The sequence below is a fragment of the Macaca thibetana genome, chromosome 12 (assembly GCF_024542745.1).
Source record: "Macaca thibetana thibetana isolate TM-01 chromosome 12, ASM2454274v1, whole genome shotgun sequence".
Taxonomy (NCBI): domain Eukaryota; kingdom Metazoa; phylum Chordata; class Mammalia; order Primates; family Cercopithecidae; genus Macaca; species Macaca thibetana.
The window spans coordinates 3560449-3584808 of NC_065589.1; the positions used below are offsets into that span (position 1 = coordinate 3560449).

The 24360-nt window shown below is 52.2% G+C and overlaps 1 protein-coding gene across 10 annotated transcripts in view; it reads left to right on the forward strand.

The window, feature by feature from the left end:
• Positions 1 to 23560, forward strand: part of HDAC4 (histone deacetylase 4) — a 357624-nt gene extending 334064 nt beyond the window's left edge. For all 10 annotated transcript variants that reach the window (XM_050751475.1, XM_050751477.1, XM_050751476.1 and 7 more), the window contains 5 exons: positions 3302 to 3420; positions 5076 to 5209; positions 16931 to 17015; positions 18140 to 18281; positions 18619 to 23560. In XM_050751475.1, the coding sequence (XP_050607432.1) occupies positions 3302 to 3420; positions 5076 to 5209; positions 16931 to 17015; positions 18140 to 18281; positions 18619 to 18658 (520 nt within the window). In that variant the 3' untranslated portion in view covers positions 18659 to 23560. The remainder of the gene's footprint in view (positions 1 to 3301; positions 3421 to 5075; positions 5210 to 16930; positions 17016 to 18139; positions 18282 to 18618) is intronic.
• Positions 23561 to 24360: the final 800 nt, after the last annotated feature.

Genomic DNA, 24360 nt, shown 5'->3' on the forward strand with positions numbered 1-24360 from the left:
AAAAACTGTGCATGGGTTTCAAAATGTTTTTGCACCAAAATAAATTCGCACTATCTGGACAGGATCTAGTTTGGGGCACTAAGGATAAAACATCAGTTTGAAAAGAGCCCTTCTCATGAAAAGAGCAACTTGAATTCTGCTAAAATTGAAGCCAGAACAAACAGCAGGTTTACAGTGAAGCTTGGGTGGAAGAATGGTGAAATCATTGATACTTTATGAAAAGTTTATGGGGACAATGCCCCAAAGAAATCAGTGGTTTACAAATGGACGACTCATTTTAAGAAGGAATGCAACGGTGTGGAAGACGAAGCCCACAGCTACAGACCATCCACATCAATTAGTGGGGAAAAAATTCATCCTGTTCGTGCTGTAATTGTAGAGTACCCACAGTTAACAGCAGGAGCAACAGTTGACACCATGGGCGTCTCAACCGGCTCAGCTTACGCAGCTCCGCCTGGAAAATTGAAGTTGAGCAGCCTTTCCACTCAGTGGGCGCCAAAACCATCGCGTCCAGATCAGCTGCCAACAGGAGCAGAGCTTTCGGTGGAAATGTTCAACAAGTGGACTCAGAGTCCTGAGAGTCACAACAGGAGATGGAACACGGCTTTCCCAGGACCATCCTGAAGACAAGGCACAACCGCAGTACTGGCTACCGAGAGCCAAGAGGTGGCGTAGTCACAGTAGAAGCAGGCTGGTCAAGCAGGAGTAAAGGTCACTACAGCAGGTTTGGGGAATGCCCAAGGCATTGTGCCTGCTCTGGAGGACCAAAGAATGAGAACGTCTGCTTATCATGAGAGTGTTTTGAGAAAGTTCCTCAGCACTTCCGCAGAAAATCGCTGGGAGAGCTTCCCCTGACAGGCCTTTTTTTTTTTTTTTTTTTTTTTTTCTGAGGTGGAGTTTCGCTCTTATCACCCAGGCTGGAGTACAATGGCATGATCTCAACTCACTGCAACCTCTGCCTCCGGGGTTCAAGCGATTCTCTCGCCTCAGCCTCCTGAGTAGCTGGGATTATAGGCACACACCACCACACCCGGCTAATTTTTGTATTTTTAGTAGAGATGGGGTTTCACCATGTTGGCCAAACTGGTCTCAAACTCCTGACTTCGGGTGATCCACCCATCTCAGCCTCCCAAAGTGCTGGGATTACCGGCGTGAGCCACCATGCCCAGCACCCCACCCTCCCCTGCCACCAAGAGTCCTTCTCTGCAACAGTGCTTCTGCTCACTCCTCATTAAACTAGGAAACCTTTGCAAGAGCTTTGAAGAGAAACTGTTAGGCATCCACCTTCCAGTCCTGAATTGGCTCCTTCTGGCTTCTTCTTGTTTCCTAATCTTAGAAAAATCTGTAAAGGGCACTTATTTTTCTTCATTAATGTAAACAAACAAACCAAAAAAAAGACTGCATTGACATGGTTAAATTCCCAGATTCCCAGGACCCTCAGTCCTTTCGGGAGGAACTAAATGGCTGCTGTCACCATTACAAAAGTGTCTTGGACTTGATGGAGCTTAAGTTGAGAAATAAAGTTTATATTTTTTGTCTTTTAATTCAATTTTTCCACAAACTTTTTGAAGTCCCTTTTTAAAGGCTCCACTTCTGTTCCACTGTCCTCACCTGCACAGGCCCTTTGCACCTGGACCATTGCAGGAAGACACCAGACCACCTTTCTCATGGTGTCCTTGCTGTCCCCCAGGAAAGGGAGGCCATATTTCTGCTCCCCTCGCCCACAGAGGGAGTGCAGGAGACTCTGAAAGTCAGCGGTGATTATTAACTCAGAATCGAAGGCGGCAGCCCAAATGAGACGTGAAACTGCTGAACTTCCCCACTCACTGATAGCACACACATGCATTCATAGCACACACATGCACTCATAGCACACACATGGATCCATAGCACACACATGGATCCATAGCACACACATGCACTCATAGCACACACATGCATTCATAGCACACACATGCACTCATAGCACACACATGCATTCATAGCACACACATGGATCCATAGCACACACATGGATCCATAGCACACACATGCATTGATAGCACACACATGCACTCATAGCACACACATGCATTCATAGCACACACATGGATCCATAGCACACACATGCACTCATAGCACACATGTATTCATAGCACACGCATGGATTCATGGCACACGCATGCATTCATGGCACACACATGCATTCATAGCACACACATGGATTCGTAGCACACACATGCACTCATGGCACATGCATGGATTCATAGCACACGCATGGATTCATAGCACAAAAATGCACTCATAGCACACGCATGCATTCATGCCTCATGCATGCATTCATGCCACATGCATGCATTCATGGCACACATGCACTCATAGCACACACATGGATTCATAGCACACACATGGATTCATAGCACACACATGGATTCATAGCACACACATGGATTCATAGCAAATGCTGATAAGATCAGTAGACTATGGATTGATAAGTTCTTCTGTGTTAAGGAGTGCTTTTTCCCCTTTCCAAATAGAATATTTTCCTTATTTCCCTAATATAACTTAAAGAATTTCTCAGTGGTTCTGTCTTTTCCAGTGAGTTCTCTTACATTTGTCATCAGTTTTCCCTTTAAAGATTCTTAAGCGTCTTAATTGCGTTGTAATTCCTGTTACACCTGTGTGTGTTGGTGTTCTAGGGTGACTAAGGAACACGTGGGCTCCCCCAGCAGGGCTGGCAAGGGCTCTCGGCCCTTTCGGCCACACACAGTCCCAGCACTGGGGGCAGTGGGTGACTGCACGTGTCTTCAGTGGGAGCTGTGGAAAGTGCATTGTAGCAGCAAGGGCAGCCTGATGGGGCGAGTGGAGCTAACCCCGTCTCAGAAGAGAGGATGGGCAGGGAGGACCTGGCCTGGGAGGACTGGGCAGGGAGGACGAGGCAGGGCCAGGGAGGGGTGTTGGTGGGACAGGGAGCTGGCTTCACTCTTCCAGGTTAATGCAGCTTGTGCCATGGGGGTTACAGAAATATGCAGAAAACAGCATATCAAGAAACAGCAATACTCTCACTAAGCAAGTATAGTGGGGCTTGTTGGCTTGCGTTGTGAAGATGTGTGTGAAATGAGCCTGGATCACACGCAGGTTGATTCCCTTCTAATTAAGCGTGGGTCGCCAGATTCCACCCTGCTGTGTGGAGCCCTCAGGTCGCCAATGGCCGAGGGGGTGCGGGGCAGGCATGATCAGTGCCAGAGGGAACCTTGGGGTTTCGTGACTGTCCCGTCCTTCTCTGAGCTGACCCAGTGACACCTTCTCCTGCCCTTTGCAGAACGGTGGTCATGCCGATCGCTAGCGAGTTTGCCCCGGACGTGGTGTTGGTGTCATCGGGCTTCGACGCTGTGGAGGGCCACCCCACACCTCTCGGGGGCTACAACCTCTCCGCCAGATGTAAGTGGTTCTGCGCATGACCGAGGAGCCGGCTCTGCTCATGTCCATGATCCGCTGTGTTCCACGTGTCAGGTCTCCTTTTCAATAACAAGATAAGGAAAGGCACCTTTTTACTAATGACCAAGGTCCTGACCATACTGGGAACCAGTCCATTTGGTAGGCCCCAAAGAACTCAGAGTGGGCAGCGGGAGCTCAGACCCAGGCACCTCAGGCATTCTTTGCCCAGGAGGGGCCTAGGGCACACAAGGCTCCCTCTCTGGGATGCGGGTGCCCAGGAACCTGCAGGCCACCTCCAGGGGCAGGTCCTGGTCCCACCGAGAGCTGAGATGCACCCTGTGCTGCTTCTCTGGCAGGCAGCGCTCATTGGAAACGTAAAGGGAAGTTGCTGGGAGCACAGCCAAGTTCAGAGTTGGATGAGGAAGCCCAGGATGTGGGGGTCCTCTCGGGATCAGCGTTAGGGGGCGTGCTGTCAGGGTGGGAGGAGGGACTGCCCAGCGGTGCTCCCACTGTGCCTCAGTAACTCACAAGGAGATGAAAATCTCTTGGCATCAGTGCTTGGCACATACAAAGGCCTGGCCACCTCCCCCACCCCAGAGTCCCCGAGGAACCTGGAGAACCTCCTGAGGCCCAGGCTTCCTGGGGCCTTGGTCCTAGCCCTGGTGACGCCCTCAAGGCCCCGGCGTCCATCGTGTGCGGCCCTCCCCACTCCTGTTGGCACAGGCGGCCAAGGAGGGGGCCCATCTCTCAGGTCCTTGCATGGGGAGGGTGTGGCTCACCCAGGAGACCTGAGGCGGCCCTTGGTGGCCAGGCTTCTGTGGGGCCTTGCACAATCCACCTGTCCCAGGCTCTGTGGCCTAGTGGCCAGCAAAGTGACCAGATGGAGGGCAAAGAGCTTCCACTGTGCCCAACACCCCACAGCACCCGGCCCGGAGCACTGCGGCCACCACATCCTCAGCTTCCTCCTCAGTCCTCACAGCTGCCTCGAAGCCCCGTCACTGTTCCTATCAGACGGGATGAACCGAGGCTTTGGGAAGTTACAGCCTCGCCAGCCCATGATCGGGGCCACTAATCAGCGACGCGTGGTTCCCGGCTCTCTAATCAGCACCAGCCTGGCCTGGCTGAGGGTGGTGATTACCCTCATCCAGCAGGCATTCCCTCCCGGGGTGAGTGATGTGGGTGCAGTGGCGGGACTGTGGCTCCTGATCAAAGCCAGACGCTCAGACCTGGACGTGGGAGAACCCTCCAGGAGGATATGCAGCCTGTGCACATGTGTACACATACATGTTCAGAGCATGTCAGATAACCAGAGCCCACTGGGCCATGGCCACAAGAGCATGGCTATAGCCCCTCTGAGGGGGCCAAAGGGCAGGTGGCCTGCGGCCTCTGAGTGGGGCTGGCTGCCCTCATCCCCTAGAGCAGATGGTTTGCTGATTAAAAATCAAAACATTGAAGCCATAATTCCTATTCTCAAACAGATCAAAGAGGAAATCCAAAGCCAAAACTCCTCAGCAAATTTATTAAACCAAACCCGGCCCGGCCGTGTGTCTCGCCACCCCAGCCCCCAGTCTTCTTACAATGCCGTGAGATACGTTTCTGGGCTGCACTGGCCGCGGCCCTTCCCCGTTCACACCGCAGTCTCCCGTTTCCCGTTGCAGGCTTTGGGTACCTGACGAAGCAGCTGATGGGCCTGGCTGGTGGCCGGATCGTCCTGGCCCTCGAGGGAGGCCACGACCTGACCGCCATTTGCGACGCCTCCGAAGCATGCGTTTCTGCCTTGCTGGGAAATGAGGTACGAAGACCCCAGAGACCCCACGGGACACTCCACACTGACAGGCTTGGGGTTGTGGCCTGGCTGCCCGAGAGCCCCAGAGTGTGAAAGCCAGTGGGTCTCTGACCACGTGGATGCCACTGCTTTGCCTTGCACCTGCCCCCCACCCCCGCGTAGCTCTACATGTGGCAGAACTGTGATGATGGCTGGAAGAGGTGGGTGGGGCAGGACTGGAAGGAGCCCTTTTGTCGTGAGAAGATGGCTCAGGGTCCTCTGCAGTGCAGCTGCACCCTTCTGGTTCAGGGTCCCTCTGTCCGTTACATGGAGCACGTTGTGACCAGAGGTTTTCTGTTTCTCTCTTCATGTCCTCTGTGGACAGTCAGCTTCTCTAGGGAATCCTCATGTGGGTTTCGGTCAGTGGCCCCGAGGCGGGCTGGGGCTCTTCTGCCCAGCAGGCCTATCTGCTGCTCTGAGCCCCCAGGAACATGGCTCCCTGCTGTGTCCCTACCAACACCGCCGGAGGGGTCAGAGTCGCTGTGGTCTGTACAGCCGGGCCTCCGAGGCCTGGGCAGAGAAAAAGAACGTTCCAGGGGCTCGGGGTGAGAGCACCACCTGCAGCGTTCCATTCCAGCGTGATGTTGGGGCCCGGGCCTCCCTGCTCCAGTGCAGGTCCTGAGAACAGCCACCCGAAGTGTGGGGGACTCGAGGGCCATGTGTCCGCATCACTTGACCACAGGAAGTGGAGAGCAGGGCAGTGCTGAGGCTCCAGCACGCCAGATGCGGAGGCCTTGCTGGGGGGCCTGGTGGGAGTCTGCCTCCCGTGCCCTCTGGGACTGCTGTCCCCAGCCCGGCAGTCCTGAGGACAGTCTCAGAAGAATCGGGGTGACAGGGCACTTAGTGGGGGTGTCCTGGTGCTCAGTGGTTTTCACCCCCTTCGGATGCTCAGCCCCCACTCTGGGGGGCTTCTCGGGAAGCAGCATCCTCATTTTCAGCTCAAGGAAAGGGCAGCACTCTGCCATCCGACCTCACCTGTCTTTATAAAAAATCTCCCCTGCCCCTTCTGTTTGGGGAACCGGTGGGGCAGCAGCCACTCAGACGCCCTCGGGTCAGTGCTGGCTTTTGCCTGCCGGTGGGTGCCCCAGACCGAGGTGCTGGTCCCAGGCCCTCTGTTCATCAGATGGGTGGTCACAGAGTCACAGGTGCCCTGCACCCTGGGCTCTGGTGTCTGATGGCTCCTACTGACAGGTGCTCTGGCCTGGCATTATGCGGGGGGGCAGAGGGACGACAGGGACTCAGCCGTCCCAGGACACTCTGCACAAGCCTCCCCCGATGGAAAGCCGGCCCTGCTCACTCCAGGACGATCCGGGTGCCGTGCAGCTCGGGGCAGCACCCAGAGGCACTTGAGGTCACAAGCAGGGGGGGAAATGTCAGGCCACACAGGAGGCCACGGACCCCTGTAGTTAAGCCCAGCTCTCGTGAGGTCTGGTGTGCAGGCATCGTTCGCCTTGTTCTGGAAAATGCAGAGGCAGGGTCTGCTCTCTGGCCCACTGTCTGTGGGTGGCCTCAGCGTGTGCTGGGCCTCGAGGTGGCCAGCAGACAGGGCACCTTGCAGAGGATGCCTCATGCACGTGGGCGTGGGTGCTGGCATTCTCGTTGTGTTAGAACAAAAAGGGGTCTTCTTCCCCAGTGCAAACCCCATTATGAGAGGAACCCCGGTGGTCACAGCCAGTTCCCACCTCCACACCTCTGCCCTCTGTCCCTGGGAAGCAGGTTGCTTTCCAAATGACTGGTGGCTTGCTGCTAACTGGGGGCCGCTTTAGCAGAGGAAGCCGCGCATTCCTGACCGGGGTCTGCTTGTGAGAGCAGGGTCTTATTGTGAGCAGTCAGGACCCCCACCTTCCTAGGGCCCCAGGCCGCCGCAGCACCAGAACCTTCCTCCCTCCCCTTCTGTCGAGGCCAGTGTGAGGGGCAGCATCAGAGACAGTGGAGAGGGGACCTGGGGCTGCAAGTCCCACCTCCAGCCAGGGCCTCCCCAGTCAGGGGTCTCCCCCTGCATCAGAAGTGGGAGCAGCAGAGGACATCCTCCGGGCCCCTCCCCACCCCCTCAGCAGCCTGTGCCGGAAGCGGGAGCAGCACAGAGCATCCTCCGCCCCCCGCCCCCAGCAGGCCTGCTGCCATGGCTTTCCCAGAAAGGCCAGTTGTGTAATCCTAAATATTGAAAGATTCGCTCTGAGACAAACCTGCTTTATTTTCCAGGAAAGGTCTCATTCAGACACAGGCCTAAAGGCCAAGCACACCAGAAATATCTCCAGGTGACAGAAACTGCCCGGCCCAGCAAGGGTGCCTTTCCGGACTGGGGAAGCCAGGGCGGTGCACGTCAGCTGTGTGTTCCTCCAGCCCTTGCCTTAGAGGGTCCATCCGAGAGAGGGGGGCAGCTTCCTTAGAACCTGCAAGGCGCCGTCTCTCTACAGTGACTCCTGATCTAAGGGCCGTGGGTGAGGCCTGCAGATGGTTGGCGGGGCTCAGTGCCTTGCCCCGGTGACCATGCGAAGCCGCTGAGGGAGGGCCAGGACTGGCAGCGCTGAGCCTTGGCTCACCCAAAGGCTGCCACGGGGCCTGGACCCAGACTTGGGCAGCCAAGAAGCTGGCGGTCAGGGAAGTGAGTACCGGCCAGCAGTCTCCCAGACAGGAGGGAGGTTCGGTGGCTTGAGGAAGTAGAGGACGCCAAGGGCAGGGTGACCTTGGGGGTCAGTGAGAGCCCAGAGGTGCAGGCACCTCACGGGAGGACAGTTGGGCTCTCACAGAGGGCGTGGGGGAGGCTGGACTGGCCAAACCAAGAGCCCGAGGCAGAGGGGCCGGGCCGGAGGTGGTCTGTTGGGCCCCACTGGAACCCCTGGATCTTCTGAGGGGTGGGCACATATGTCCCCTTGCACCACTCCACCGACAGCTGACAGTGCTGCCTTAAAGACTGCAGGACCACGGCTTGGCCTGGGAGGATGGGAGCGGTGCCATGACCCACTACAGAGCGAGACCCCTGGGTGCGTGACCCCGGGCACAGCAGACCTGGCGTATGTGAGACCTCCTGGGTGCCAAACCCCAAGTGCACAGGACTTAGCCAGGGGAGCGGCAGCAGGCGATGGCCAAGGGCAGGGCCTTGAGGGGGAGGATCAGGACCTGGCATTGCCAAGGGGAACCCCATGGGACCTGCAGCCAAGGCCATCAGAGTGCCAGCCAGAGGGGTGCCGAGAGGGGACATGGGCAGTGGCTGCAGGTACCAGGACATGCCCTTCCTTCTCCTGGCCATCTTTGCTGGTCAGGGATGGTGTTCACGTTAACATAAATCACAAGTAGATCAAAGAACCAGGTGGCATCCCTGCAGCCGGCAAGCTGGCCAGCGACAGGCTGGATAAAATACCAGGCTGCTGTTTAAAACGTCCAAAGCACTTTACAGATGCTTTCTTCACATTAAACAGTCTTTTCCCCCTTTTTGCTCCAGTTAAAAGGCAACTGACGTATATATTCTACCATCCCAAAGCCTTATGGTTCTTCTGGCTAGTTATTTTAGATAACAATAGGGAACTTCGCTTTCAGCCACGGCCTGTTCTTGCTTCCTGATGCACGTTTGGTCTTCTAACAAGAAAATGTTCTTTTACTTAAACACATCAGAAAGCAGGAAGCACTCATTTTATCAAGGTCTCTTTAAAAGTCTCTTTAATGCACAAGAGTTGGCCTGGGCCCCGCTCCTCTGCCCGGCGGCCTTTGATGAAGGTTGATATACAGTGTGCCAGATTGCCTGGCGGGGCCGCCAGCTGTGACGGCAGTGGCCTGCGGGGACGCTGCTGCAGCAGAAGTGGCTGAGTTATAGGGTGTGCAGGACAGGAAGCGCAGAGGGGCCTCGGTGTCCCCGCTCCCTATCAGAGCGACCCCTCTGTCTTCAGCTCGCACGTCTGGAGGCCGGTGCTGCTCCCAGCAACTATTTTATTTAATGGTTTCCATGTTCAGTTTTCTGCAACCGCCAGTGACCGTGGACAGTGAAAAGTTCCCTACGAGTGTCGCATGTTGCAGTGTAGACGGGCCGTGGAGTCGTGTGGGAGCAGCACCGAGTCGGGCCTCGAGCCAACTTCCATCAAAGACCCTGCACCAGACGGCCACGGGGATCTGTGGCCCAGGCCCGTGCCCCAGGGAAGTTGGGGAAGGACCATCTCTCCTGTCTGAGACCGTGCCCCAGGCAGGTTTTTGCTTGGGCCAATTTTCTACTTTAGTCATGGGGCATTTCAGGGTTAAAATGCCACCCATCTCATTTATCCCACTCCAGGATTCGTGGAGGACATTCGTGGAGCAGGAGGGGGTGTCGTGTGGAAAAGGTTTTCCCCCAGAGTTTAGCTCATTAGTTATGTCCTGATGTTTTGTGAAACGTGTGGACCTGAAGCAGCTCTAACAGAGTAACAAAAACCAAGTGTGTGTGAGTGACTGAGTTGGATCCACCTGAGAGCTGGCTGCCTGCTGCTTCCAGTCACTCTTCCTCATCACACTCACACCCCACATGGGCACCCTCTTGTACACACACACCACACATATGCACACACACATGTACCACAGTCTTACACATGCACCACACACACATCCTCTCACATGCACACCACACAAGCACCACAGTCACACATGCACACCACACACACACCCTCTTGTGCACACCCACACAGGCACCAGTCTCACATGTGCACACACCACACACGCACACCCTCTCATGCACACACACACCACACATATGCACACCCACACAGGCACCACACAGTCTCAGATGTGCACACACCACACACACGTGCACACCCACACAGATGCCAGTCTCACATGTGGACACCCTCTCGTGCATGCACACACCACACATATGCACACACACACAGGCACCACACAGTCTCACATGTGCACACACCACACGCCCATCCTCGCACACGTACACACCACACATGCACACGCACACACCCCACACATGCACACACAGGCACCACACACACATCACATGCACCACACATGCATGCCCTCTTGTACATGCACAAACCACACATAGGCACACCTACACAAGCACCACAGTCTCACATATCCGCACACTCATACCCTTGTAAATGCACACAACACAGTCTCATGCACGCACACAGGCACTACATGCAGTCTCACACACACCACACACGTGCACTCTCACATACCCCACAGGCTGTCACACACACACATTTATACACATGATTGCTCACACACACCACACTCTCACACTCAGTCACACTCCCCCCATGCCAACAGCAAACGTTTTATCTGTGCACAGCCACGTGTGGCACACACAGGATCCATGTCGTGTGTCCGGCTGGCTCCTCTTTCCATCTGGGCGGCCTAAGCCTTCCTGGCCAACTTTCAGCAAGGCGGAGCCCAGCCTTGTGGCCTTCAGAGTTGAAGGAGCTGTGGCCACATGCAGCGGGGCCGTCCCTCTGGGCCCCGTTACCTGGGTGTTGGGATATGAGGGACATCTTAACGCTCCTCCTTCCTTGGGGCCCCTCTGTAAAGGAGCCTGCGCGCATCCCGCACGGGCCTGGACCGGGGCAGGTGTGGGCTGCTCCGGGTTTGCTTGTGATAGACAGAGTTGTGCTGAGCTTCCGGGCAAGTCCCCAGGACACCTAGGTGACCGTGTCTCTGGTAAACATCCAGGAGGGGAAGTGACGGGCCCAGGATGTGTTTGTTCACCTTTAGGAGGTAACATGAAGAAGCTTTTTAAGGGTTGAAACTGTCTTCAGCAGTGGCATGACCAGAGCTCAGCAGCACTTGGCATTGTTGCCCTTGACCTTTGCCAGCTGGACGGGGGTAAAACTGGCCCCCCTGCAGGGCTCCAGGGTCCCTCGTGGCCGCCACAGCCGGGCAGCCCAGCATCTGTCTATTGGCCACTTGGGCTTTCCCCTCTTGTGAAGTTCATGTCTTTTGCCTGTTTTTCTCGTGGATTGTTTTTTCCCTATTTGTTCCTAGTGGGGTGAATTAGACAGATGGGCAGAGAGAGGGAAGGAGAGAGAGAGGGAGGGAGGGAGGGAGGGAGCAGTGGTGTGAAGCAGGGTCTCCGCACATTGGTGACCAGCTTTTCTGAGTCCAGGGAGACAGAACACCCACCCACACGTCCTGCGCAGTGGATTTACTATGACAGACAGGCAGCAGGGGGTGGCAGGAGCCCGGGGCACCACAAGCCGTCCCCCAAGGCTCGGAAAATGCCCCCGTGGATGGAGTCCTGTCTGCACGCTCCTCTAGGAAACAGCCTGTCCTGAATTTTGTACCCCGAGTGCCGTGTGACACACTGAGCTGAAGCACTGAAGGGTGGCCTGTTTCCACTGGTGGAGGACTGGGACAGAGCCAGGCTGGCCGGCCTGTGTCCTCCGCATCTCAGGCTGTGTTCCCCAGCACAGTCCACAGTCACTCTCGAGAACTACGAGTGTGAGGGACCTGGGTGGGTCCAAGGCCCCCCGGAGAACTGTCCTGCAGGCCGGTGGGTGGGTCCAAGGCCCTCTGGAGAACTGTCCTGCAGGTGGGCGGGTGGGTCAAAGGCCCCCCAGAGAACTGTCCTGCAGGCGGGCGGGTGGGTCAAAGGCCCCCCAGAGAACTGTCCTGCAGGCCGGTGGGTGGGTCCAAGGCCCTCTGGAGAACTGTCCTGCAGGCTGTTGGGTGGGTCCAAGGCCCCCCGGAGAACTGTCCTCCAGACTGGTGGGTGATAGCTGGGTCCGGACGAGTGTTCTCCTCCCTGTCCTCTGGAGGAGTGGAGGTAGGATCAGAGTAATCTGTTCCTTGACTGGGAGGACTCTCCTAGGCCACAGGTTTACTTTGGGTGAAAATTTTAAATTACGGATTCAGTGACTTTAATAGGTCCATTTAAGTTTCCTATTCCTTCTTAATTTTGAGAAGTTAGTTACATTTTACCAGAAATGTCTCCATTTCAACCAAAATTTCTTCAGATTTCTTGGCAAGAGTTAAGTGTCCCCAGTTTCCTGCCTTTTACATCTCTGCTCTGCCTGCAGCCGGGGCCCCCTTTCATCCCTGGGGTCGTCCCTGTGTGCCCCCCAAACTTGGGTTTCCTCCATCAGTCCTGCCTGCAGCCAGGGCCCCCTTTCGTCCCTGGGGTCGTCCCTGTGTGCCCCCCGAACTTGGGTTTCCTCCGTCAGTCCTGCCGGAGCTTGTCAGTTTAATCAGGCACTTCCGAGAATCCATCTTCAGCTGCAGCATCCTTTTTTCTTCTCAGAATTTATTTGTCTGCTTTTCCATCTATTTTCTTTACTTCTTGCTTTAGGACCACTGTGTTCTCTTGCTAACTTCTTACATTGAATATTTAGTTTCAGTCTTTCCTGATGTGTGCAGTTAGGGCTGTAAATGGCTCCAGCATGGCATTCAGCCACGTCTCGCATCGTGATAGGTAGCGCTTTTCATTATTTTTTGGTTCTCAGCATTTCCTGATTTCTATTATGAGTTCTTCTTTGAGCCACGAGTTGGTGTGTTTTCTAATTTCCAAACATAAGGACTCATGGTTCTCTTTTTGCTATCAATTTCTAACAAATTGCACTGTGGTAAGAAAAGGAAGCGTGGTTGGCCTTCACTTTTTTGTGGAGACTCACTTTACGGGCCAGTGCGTGGTCAGCCCCCAGACATTCCACATGTGTTTGGGATCACGTGTCTTCTCCGTCTGTTTCACAGAGTTCTATTTGTGTTCATTAAGCAGAGCTTGCTAATTGTATTGTTCACGTTTTGGTTTTCCTGACTGACGATTGTCTGCTGGGTCTGAGAAAGACATGACAAAGCCTCCCTTGTCCTCTTTCCGTTGCACCCTTTTTAGACATTTTAAAGCTGCTTTACTAAATGTAGACATTTAACATCATTTTGCCCTTTTGTGATGAATTGAAGTTTTATCACAGTAACCTTCTGTGTATCCAGGAATGGCCTTTCCCTTACATCTTTTGTGCCAGATATTGGAGCTATGACCCCAGCTGCCCTTTGGCCAGGTTGCCTGCCTAGCATCAGTTTTCCTGTGTGACTTTCAGCCTTCCCCTGAAGTTTCAGATGTGTCTCCTATAAACAGCAAAAGCCTGGGCAGTGTATTATTTTCATGTCCTGTCCAGTGGTCCGTGCTTTAAGTGGAAACGTCGGTCATTTGCCGTTAGTTTGATCCCTTTTTTCAGATGCCTTTGTACCATCTTACTTTATTCTTTGTTTGTCCCCATTTCCTGGAGTTCTTTCCTTTTTCTCTTTTCTCACCTTCTCTCGGGGTAGTTGAGGGTTTCCTGCATTCCGTTTTTTCCTCTACTGAGTCCAAAGATATGCAACCTATTTTCTTGTTTTTCATTCGTCATTTTCAACAAGTGGAGCATGTATTCTCCACACAGTCAGCGTCCTGACTCCCGCCTCTATGCAAACCAAAGCCGGGACTGGGCCAGCCCCAGTTAGGGTGCTAGGGTGCCAGGGTGCCAGAGTAGACACAGAGCACCCCGGTGGATATCCTTCCACTGCAAAACTACTTGTTTATCAGACATGGAAATTGAACCAGGGCCGTGAGTGGTTTTGTTTGTTTCACTAAATCCGGCAGCCCTAGCTCCAGTGCCCCATCCCAGGTTATATCACTGACTGGTATTTCATTTCCATCTTTCTTTTGTTTGATTTCACTGATAAGACACCATTATTATTGCTCTGTGTCATCCGTCTTCATCCAGGCTCTCTCTCCTGCACTTACATCATTTTCTTGGCTCATCGTTCCTTCTCATTTCTCACACTGTCTTCTAGGATTATTTTCATATGGCCTTAACTGTAATACATCCACTAGAGTGTCCCTTGGGAAAACACTCATGTGGTCAACTTCCCCAGCTCATGTTTGTGAGGAGGAAGTTCTTTATCTCACCCTTGTTCTTGGATGATAGTTTCACTAGATAAACAATTCTGGGTTGACAAGGATTTGCTCTTGACACATTGAAGATCTTAAGCCACTGTCTGCTTGTCTCCATTGCTGTTAAGGAGTTGGTGTGTGGCTAATGGCTACCCCTCTGAAGATTCTGTTTTCTCTAGCAGCTTTTATAATTTTATTTTTGCTTTTGATGTTCTGCAGTTTTACTCTGCTATGACTAGGTGTGCATTCCTGGTTTTTTTTTTCCCCCTGCTTGGGTCTCAGATCTTCCATGTTAGGTTCATAAATCTCTGGTTGTTTCATCATACAGAAATGTCATTTATTTTTAATACATACTCAGCATATTTACTTTTTATAATTTATAACTGATGATTTCAATAACTGCAGTCTTTAAGGATCTAATCAACATTCTTAATAAACTTAATTTTTAGGTAGTTTAAGATTTACAGAAACATTGTAGAGATTATGTACAAGTTCCTCATATCCCCCTCGGAAAACGTCTTCTACTGCGAACCTCTTACCTCGATATGAGTCATTCGTCACAACTTAGAAACCAACGCTGGGCCATGACTATTAACTCCAAAGTGTATTCGATGTCACCAGCTTTACCGCAGCTGCCCCTTTTCTATTCTAGGGTCCTGTCCGGGATCACACATCACATTTAGTCATTTCATGTCTTTTGTCTCAGTCTTCCATGGCTTTTCAAGGAGCACTGGCCAGGGATTTTGCAGACTGTCCCTCAGTTTGTGTTTGAGTTTTTTCTCCTGGTTCTGTGCCTTGGGGAGGAAGATCACAGAACCACAATGCCGTTTGCCTGTCGGATGTGCTGCCAGCATGGCTCACTGACCTTCATCATTTGCTGAGAGTGATGTTTGCCGGGTCCTTCCAGCATTGGGTTACACTTTTACTGCCTTTCCAAATGTATTCTCTGGAAGAAAGTCACACTCAGCGCAGCACACACTCGGGGACAGAGTTGGGGAGGCCTTAAGCTCCATCTCCTGGAGAGGGGAGTAGGTACGTGCATTACTTGAAATGCTAAAGGATTTGTCTCAGCTCCCTGTGTATTTAGTTACTTGTTCTTATCCCGGTGAACTCCTGGGTATCTTACACTTTGGGTCATGCTTCAGTACCGAGGTGTTTATTTGGCTGCTCAGCTGGTTCCTGCTCTGGCCCTGGGGCACCTTTCAGACTGGCCCTGCGTGTCCTGTGATGGACCCGTCCCTTGACCTTCAGGCATGTCCTGATTTCCCAGCTCCACAAGGTGGTCCAGGCTCTCCTTGTATTTTCCCTGCCCCAGCCTTGGACCGAGCCGTTATCCAAGGAGCCCACTTCCCTTCATTGGAGAATGGGATTGGGAACCTCACTGGTCTCTGCCGACCCAGGCTCGTGCTGGCTCGCTTCTGTGTTGTTTGGGGTTTTTGTGTTTGGGAACTCATGCGTCCTGGAAGTTAACCGGCTGCACTCATTTGAAGCCTGCTGTGGGGATGTGTGCCTCCAAAGAGGCCCTGCAGTGGTTGCTGCCTGGCGCCCTGGCCTGGCGGAGCTGACACTGTCGATAGTAGCTGTCCATTCACAGTGTCTAGAGCCAGGCAGATTCTCAGGGCCACTTTGTCTTTTCTCCTCTACCCAGAAGCCAGAGTTAAAACCCAAACGCTCCTTCCGATGGCCTCTGTGGGACAAGTTGTTGTGTGTCTGTCCTCGTTCACCCATCCTTTCCTGACAGTGGTCTTTCCAGGCCCAGCCTGCACAGCCCAAGGCTGGCTCCAGGACACCTGGGGACATGGGTGCTATGGCCCCCTGGATCAGGTCCAGCTTTGTTCCAGACCCAGCAGGTTTTCCCTGGTTTTGTGGGCTTTTCCAGTTATTTAAATGTTCTTGAACTGTTGTATTTTTATATTTTTATAATCTTTTCAATCAACCTTTTTTTAAATTTTTATTTTGAGACAGGGTCTCACTCTGTTGCCCAGACAAGAGTGCTGTGGTACAATCTCGGCTCACTGCAGCCTCCACCTCCCAGATTCAAGGGATTCTTATGCCTCAGCCTCCCGAGTAGCTGGGACTACAGGTGCACACCACCACGCCTGGCTAAGTTTTGTATTTTTAGTACAGATGGAGTTTCACCACGTTGCCCAGGCTGGTATGGAACTCCTGACCTCAAGTGATCCACCTGCCTTGGCCTCCCAAAGTACTGGGATTACAGGCATGAGCCACTGCGCCTGGCCAGTCAACCATTTTTAATTGTTGTATTGCAAATGCTTTGCCCTGTTGCCCTGTCATTTACCTATAAACTTCTTCCCTGCTTTTATCTGCTGCCAGTACTTAGGGAAAAACTTGGTGTGCAGGATTCCCTCTGAGAGATCTGACTTCTTCTTCCATTTCATCTCCCCCAACCCCACCTTCCACTGCCCTGAAAGAAAACCAAGATCAGGGGATATTCAAACATTTTTATTTATTAATGAAAGACAAGGAAAAGGAAAGTGATGAAGTAAGCATCCCTCCCCCTAATGTAACCCTGTGGCATCGATGGTGGATACCAAGCTCACATGCTGGTGCCAGCCCATTCCTGGGGGCCGTCTTTCTTCCTGCTACTTGTAGGAACCCACAAATATACCTTATAGTGCCCTAAAAAAATGCCTACATAAATCCACTTTTACAAAAAAGTTATATAATAAATGCCACAGCACATTTGACTTTTTATTTTTTTCTACTCTATGGGCAAATGCACCCCACAAGGGACTCTGTGCTCAGGAAACAGTTGCAGTCTCAGTACACCCCATCTAATGCACGTGTGGATTATATTGGCAGTCTTTATATTCTTACGTATTTTCTTCCAGCTTGATCCTCTCCCAGAAAAGGTTTTACAGCAAAGACCCAATGCAAACGCTGTCCGCTCCATGGAGAAAGTCATGGAAATCCACAGTAAGTTGCCTGGCCGGGTGCTCACAGGGGACACGCTCCTGGTGGCGGGACCCCACTGCCCCACATCCCTGTCCCCCTATACCCCCAGCTCCTCTCCATCCCACTGCCAGCTGCTTCCCCAGGCCTGCAGCAGGAGGCCTTGCTTTCAGCTGCATTTCTTGAGCTAGTAGAGACTCACATTTAACTCCCACTGGATTTTCCCCGGCCTACTGGGATGGTTCCATCAGCCCATTTTGTAGGTCTAGAGAATCAAGGCCCAGACAGTCTCAGTGTGAAGTCATTTGCTCTAAGTCCCCAGCTAGCAGTGGGAGCCATGGCTATGAACCTGTACCCTGGGGACTCCGGCCTCTTCCCTGGACCAGAGAAGCCCACGTCCTTAGATCAAACCTTTGGCCCTGCAAAGAGGCAGGATGTAGGCCCTCCGCGTTCTGGCACCGACCCTCAAGGAGTGGGTCCTGGGTGCAAGGGCGTGGCATGCAGCCTGTCTCAGAGGCACCTCCCACACCCTGTCATTGTTGCAAGCCCAGCTTGTCTTGCCTTTGAGATGACCCAGATGATTGACTGTCTACACAAGCAGGTGTAGTCCAGAGCTTGACTCTCCCATTTCCCTGTGTGGGGGAGTCCTGGCCTTAGAGCCCTGAAGCTGACCCTGGGCCAGGCCCAGCCCTCCACATATACCCGCTTGAACCTGATGCAGGACCCCTCCACCCCCAGCCTCTGTGAGGGCCCAGGCAGAAGATCCCTCAGCCCCAGCAACAATCCACCAGCTCATCTTCTCCCAGAGATAGGAAGGCTCAACCCAGCAGGCTGGCAGCCCCCACTCCTGAGCTCCCAGGGCAGAAAGGAGCGTGGAAAGCCAGGCCCACAGGAGCCTCTGTCTGCAGTCCTAGCTGCTCCTGGAGGGACGCGAGCCACTCACGGTGGGGAAACATTTCCAGAGATTCTCGGTCTTCGCGAGCTTGTAGCCATGCAGTCCTCTGCTTCGCGTCTCTTCAAAGACGGGTGCTTTTAAAATCATAAGGGATCAATCTCGTTTGAGGCTCAGGGTCCCGCAGGACCCTCCCGGGCCGCCGTGCATCCTGCTAAGGTGTAGTCACTGAGCGACCTTCCTCACCCCACCCCAGGCAAGTACTGGCGCTGCCTGCAGCGTGCAACCTCCACGGCAGGGCGTTCTCTGATCGAGGCTCAGACCTGCGAGAACGAAGAAGCCGAGACGGTCACCGCCATGGCCTCGCTGTCCGTGGGCGTGAAGCCCGCCGAAAAGAGGTGAGCACCTGCCCTGCCGGCCACCTGCCCTGCTGCCCACCTGCAGGCTCACCCAGCCCCACTGTGTCCAGGGACACTCTGTTCAGGGTCAGAACATTTATGGCATGTGCCATGCCAAACAGACTAGAGACAGGCCAGCGGGGCCCCCTCCTTCTAGTGCCAAAGCCCCTTAGAGACGCATGAGGAGCGTTAGATACTGAACAGATGGACCCGGTGCCCCCGGGCCTGGGTAGGCTGGCGGGTGGGGCAGCGCACAGCCTTTAACCCACATTCTGTTCTCTCCTCTCTGTGGTCCACCTGCCCCACGCCCCGTCTCTTTCTCTTGCGGGATCCACAGACCAGACGAGGAGCCCATGGAAGAGGAGCCGCCCCTGTAGCACTCCCTCGCAGCTGCTGTTCTCTTGTCTGTCTGTCTGTCTTGAAGCTCAGCCAAGAAACTTTCCCGTGTCACGCCTGCGTCCCACCGTGGGGCTCTCTTGGAGCATCCAGGGACACCCGGCGTACAACAGCCACGGGAAGCCTTTCTGCCACCCAGGCCCACAGGTCTCAAGACGCACATGCACACCTGGGTGTGGCAGCCTCACAGGGAACACGGGACAGACGCCGGCGACGCGCAGACACACGGACACGCGCAAGCCAAGCACACTCTGGTGGGTCCCGCGAGGGGCGCCGTGGAGGAAAGAAGCCTGTGGCAACAGGCGGCCGAGCTGCCGAATTCAGTTGACACGAGGCACAGAAAACGAATATCAAAGATCTAATAATACAAAACAAACTTGATTAAAACTGGTGCTTAAAGTTTGATTATTACCCACAACTCCACAGTCTCTGTGTAAACCACTCGACTCATCTTGTAGCTTATTTTTTTTTAAAGAGGACGTTTTCTACGGCTGTGGCCTGCCTCTGTGAACCATAGCGGTGTGCGGTGGGGGGTCTGCACCCGGGTGGGGGATGGAGTGACCTTTAAAGAAAACAAAACTGGACAGAAACAGGAATGTGAGCCTGGGGGAGCTGGCTTGAGTTTCTCAAAGCCATCGGAAGATGCGAGTTTGTGCCTTTTTTTTATTGCTCTGGTGGATTTTTGTGGCTGGGTTTTCTGAAGTCTGAGGAACAATGCCTTAAGAAAAAACAAACAGCAGGAATTGGTGGGACAGTTTCCTGTGGCCAGCCAAGTCTGGCAGTGCTGGCACCGCGAGCTGGCCTGACGCCCCAAGCACGGGCACCAGCCGTCATCTCCGGGGCCAGGGGCTGCAGCCCGGCGGTCCCTGTTTTGCTTTATCGCTGTTTAAGAAAAATGGAGGTAGTTCCAAAAAAGTGGCAAATCCCGTTGGAGGTTTTGAAGTCCAACAAATTTTAAACGAATCCAAAGTGTTCTCTTCTCACACGTCACATAACGATTGAACATCTCCATCTGGTCGTGAAGCATGTGGTAGGCACACTTGCAGTGTTACGATCGGAATGCTTTTTATTAAAAGCAAGTAGCATGAAGTATTGCTTAAATTTTAGGTATAAATAAATATATATATGTATAATATATATTCCAATGTATTCCAAGCTAAGAAACTTGATTCTTATGAAATCTTGATAAAATATTTATAATGCATTTATAGAAAAAGTATATATATATATAAAGTGAATGCAGATTGCCGAGGTCCCTGCGAATGGATGGCTCTCAAGGTGCTTATGGAAAGGGATCCTGATTGAAATTCATGTATTTTCAAGCTCCAGATTGGCTTGATTTCAGATCGCCAACACATTCGCCACTGGGCAACTACCCTACAAGTTTGTACTTTCATTTTAATTATTTTCTAACAGAACCCCTCCCGTCTCCAAGCCTTCATGCACATATGTACCTAATGAGTTTTTATAGCAAAGAATATAAATTTGCTGTTGATTTTTGTATGAATTTTTCACAAAAAGATCCTGAATAAGCATTGTTTTATGAATTTTACATTTTTTCTCACCATTTAGCGATTTTCTGAATGGTAATAATGTCTAAATCTTTTTCCTTTCTGAATTCTTGCTTGTACATTTTTTTAACTTTCAAAGGTTTTTAATTATTTTTGTTTTTATTTTTGTACAATGAGTTTTCTGCAGCATATGGAATTGTTGCCGTCAGAGTTTATTTTCAGAAAGTGAGAGGAGGGACCGTAGGTCTTTTTGGAGTGACACCAACGATTGTGTCTTTCCTAGTCTGTCCTAGGAGCTGTATAAAGAAGCCCGGGGCTCTTTTTAACCTTCAACACTAGTAGTATTACGAGGGGTGGTGTATTTTTCCCCTCTGTGGCAGGGGCAGGGAGGGTCACTTAGGATGCCCGGCCACCCTGGGAGGCTTGCCAGATGCCGGGGGCAGTCAGCATTAATGAAACTCATGTTTAAACTTTTCTGACCACATCGTCAGGATAGAATTCTAACTTCAGTTTTCCAAAGACCTTTTAAGCATGTCAGCAATGCATGGGGCACACGTGGGGCTCTTTACCCGTTTGGGTTTTTCCACTGCAGCCACATGGCCAGCCCTGGATTTTGGAGCCTGTGGCTGCAAGGAGCCCAGGGACCCTTGTTGCCTGGTGAACCTGCAGGGAGGGTATGATTTCCTGACCAGGACAGCCAGTCTTTACTCTTTTTCTCTTACAGTAACTGACAGTCACGTTTTACTGGTAACTTATTTTCCAGCACATGAAGCCACCAGTTTCATTCCAAAGCGTATCGGGTTCAGACTTGTGGGCAGAAGTTCAGACACACCGTGCTCAGGAGGGACCCAGAGCCGAGTTTCGGAGTTTGGTAAAGTTTACAGGGTAGCTTCTGAAATTAACTCAAACTTTTGACCAAATGAGTGCAGATTCTTGAATTCACTTGGTCATTGGGCTGCTGACAGCTCTGAGACAGTGGTTTGAGAGCAGGCAGAACGGTCTTGGGACTTGTTTGACTTTCCCCTCCCTAGTGGCCACTCTTTGCTCTGAAGCCCAGATTGGCAAGAGGAGCTGGTCCATTCCCCATTCATGGCATAGAGCAGTGGTAGGGCCCAGCTAGCCGGCTCTTCTGGCCTCCTTGGCCTCATTCTCTGCACAGCCCTCTGGGGATCCTACCACCTGCCCTCTTACCCCGCCATGGCTTATGGGGAGGAATGCATCATCTCACTTTTTTGTTTTAAGCAGATGATGGGATAACATGGACTGCTTAGTGGCTAGGTTATCAATGGGGAGACTAAATTCTAATCTCATTCAAATGGAGACATCCTCTGTGCAAAGACCTGGCAGGGGGAGGCATGTTTCATCTGTCAGCTCACTCCAGCTTCACAAATGTGCTGAGAGCATTACTGTGTAGCCTTTTCTTTGAAGACGCACTTGGCCCTTCTCCACAGCAAGTGTCTGGGCAGATGGCAGAGGATCTGCCTCGGCATCTGCGGGCAGGACCCCACCAGGGAGGGTTATTTCGTGTGCTCTCCCTGTGGGTCCTTGGACCTTTAGCCTTTTTCTTCCTTTGCAAAGGCCTTGGGGGCACTGGCTGGGAGTCAGCAAGCGAGCACTTTATATCCCTTTGAGGGAAACCCCAATGACGCCACTGGGCCTCTTGGCGTCTGCCCTGCCCTCGCGGCTTCCTGCCGTGCTGCAGCGTGCCCACGTGCCCACGCCCCACCAGCAGGCGGCTGTCCCGGAGGCCGTGGCCCGCTGGGACTGGCCGCCCCTCCCCAGCGTCCCAGGGCTTCGGTTCTGGAGGGCCACTTTGTCAAGGTGTTTCAGTTTTTCTTTACTTCTTTTGAAAATCTGTTTGCAAGGGGAAGGACCATTTCGTAATGGTCTGACACAAAGCGAGTTTGATTTTTGCAGCACTAGCAATGGACTTTGTTGTTTTTCTTTTTGATCAGAACATTCCTTCTTTACTGGTCACAGCCATGTGCTCATTCCATTCTTCTTTTTGTAGACTTTGGGCCCACATGTTTTATGGGCATTGATACATATATAAATATATAGATATAAATATATATGAATATATTTTTTTAAGTTTCCTACACCTGGAGGTTGCATGGACTGTACGACCGGCATGTCTTTATATTGTATACAGATTTTGCACGCCAAACTCGGCAGCTTTGGGGAAGAAGAAAAATGCCTTTTTGTTCCCCTCTCATGACATTTGCAGATACAAAAGATGGAAATTTTTCTGTAAAACAAAACCTTGAAGGAGAGGGGGGGGGAAGTTTGCGTCTTATTGAACTTATTCTTAAGAAATTGTACTTTTTATTGTAAGAAAAATAAAAAGGACTACTTAAACATTTGTCATATTAAGAAAAAAGTTTATCTAGCACTTGTGACATACCAATAATAGAGTTTATTGTATTTATGTGGAAACAGTGTTTTAGGGAAACTACTCAGAATTCAGAGTGAACTGCCTGTCTCTCTCTTGAGTTGATTTGGAGGAATTTTGTTCTGTTTTGTTTTGTTTGTCTCCTTTTATCTCCTTCCACGGGCCAGGCGAGCACCGCCCGCCCTCACTGGCCTTGTGACGGTTTATTCTGATTGAGAACTGGGCGGACTCGAAAGAGTCCCCTTTTCCGCACAGCTGTGTTGACTTTTTAATTACTTTTAGGTGATTTATGGCTAAGATTTCACTTTAAGCAGTCGTGAACTGTGCGAGCACTGTGGTTTAAAATTATACTTTGCATCGAAAGGAAACCATTTCTTCATTGTAACGAAGCTGAGCTTGTTCTTAGCTCGGCCTCACTTTGTCTCTGGCATTGATTAAAAGTCTCCTATTGAAAGAAAAAGAAAGCGAACAGTTTTTGTTTGTTTGGTTTTTTTGCTGTGTGTGCTCCATAGTGGAGGCGCTATTTTCCAATTGATGAGAATGACAAACATATATAATCTATCTATCTATCTATCTATCTATCTATAAAGGGGGCTTGAACCTTACTCACCCAAGAGCTTCTTACGGAATGTGGTAGAAAACCAAGTTGTAACGACACTGTAACCTACTTGATGCCTGTTCGCGCCCGGCGTGAGCTCCGCACTGGCCGTGGCCACCATTCGCCTCTGTAATTTAATCCGTTTCTCTTGGATTGTCTGGACGTGCCCAACGGTTCTTTCTTTTGCTCAGTGGAGTTGGAGGTTTTGTGTTTGGTTTTCTCATTCTTGTCTTGTTTTGTGTGGGTGGATTTTCACTGACCAATGATATCCTCTTCTGACGGTCAACTTCTTTCCACTTCACTGGAGTCCAGTATTCTGTACCACATCACGCAATGTGTTACTCTTGTGGTGTAAATAAAGACTGCGTTACTTGCCCTCCCAGCTCTGGTTTCTGCCCGTGCACTCTCTTCCTCATTGGCTCTCGCATGTCTGGGACCCTGTGGGCCGAATGGCCAGTGCCCTGGGTCCCATCCAGATGGTTGCCTGGGAATCACTGGACCCCATGGGGACGGCCCCTAGGCCCAGACCAGCGGCAGACCCAACCCCCTCTGCCTATATAATCAGGTCCCATAGGAGTGTCTTCGTTTTAAATGTCCAGTAATTTAAATCTTTACATTATCTTCTCCCCCAAAACACTTACCAAGCCATGGTGAGCTGGAAATAATCTTGGAGAGAACAAGGCCAAAGAGAGAGGTCCAGGACCCACGCCTAGCCACCTGCCCACAGCCGGGCAAACACACTTCTGAGACTGGAGTCCAAACACCAGCCACAGCTCCTGACCCTCGGCAGCGCCCCTTCCCAGGCTCCCGCATCCAGTGACTAATCAGTTGGGTGCAGAGCAGTGTAAGCACCAGGCCATCTTGGCCCAACTTAAGACAACTCAAGACCTGCTGGCTTCCCGGAAGGTACCTGAGCCCCTCCCTAGGCTGATTGCCTTCCCTCCTCCCCTGTCACAGCTGCCAATCCAAGGACACCTTAACCACCTCGCACACCGAAGCCCACCCAGTCTGCTTCCCAGAAACCCAGCCCAGGCACCCAGGTTGCCCCTGAGCCCCCGAAAGAGGCCTCTGGAACAGAGGGCCCTGCTGGTCCCCAGGCACAGCCGTGCGGCAAGTGGGGCTCAGTCGGCCCCAGTATAAGAAGAGGTACTTGGAGCCTGAAGCCACTGAGGCTGGAGTGAT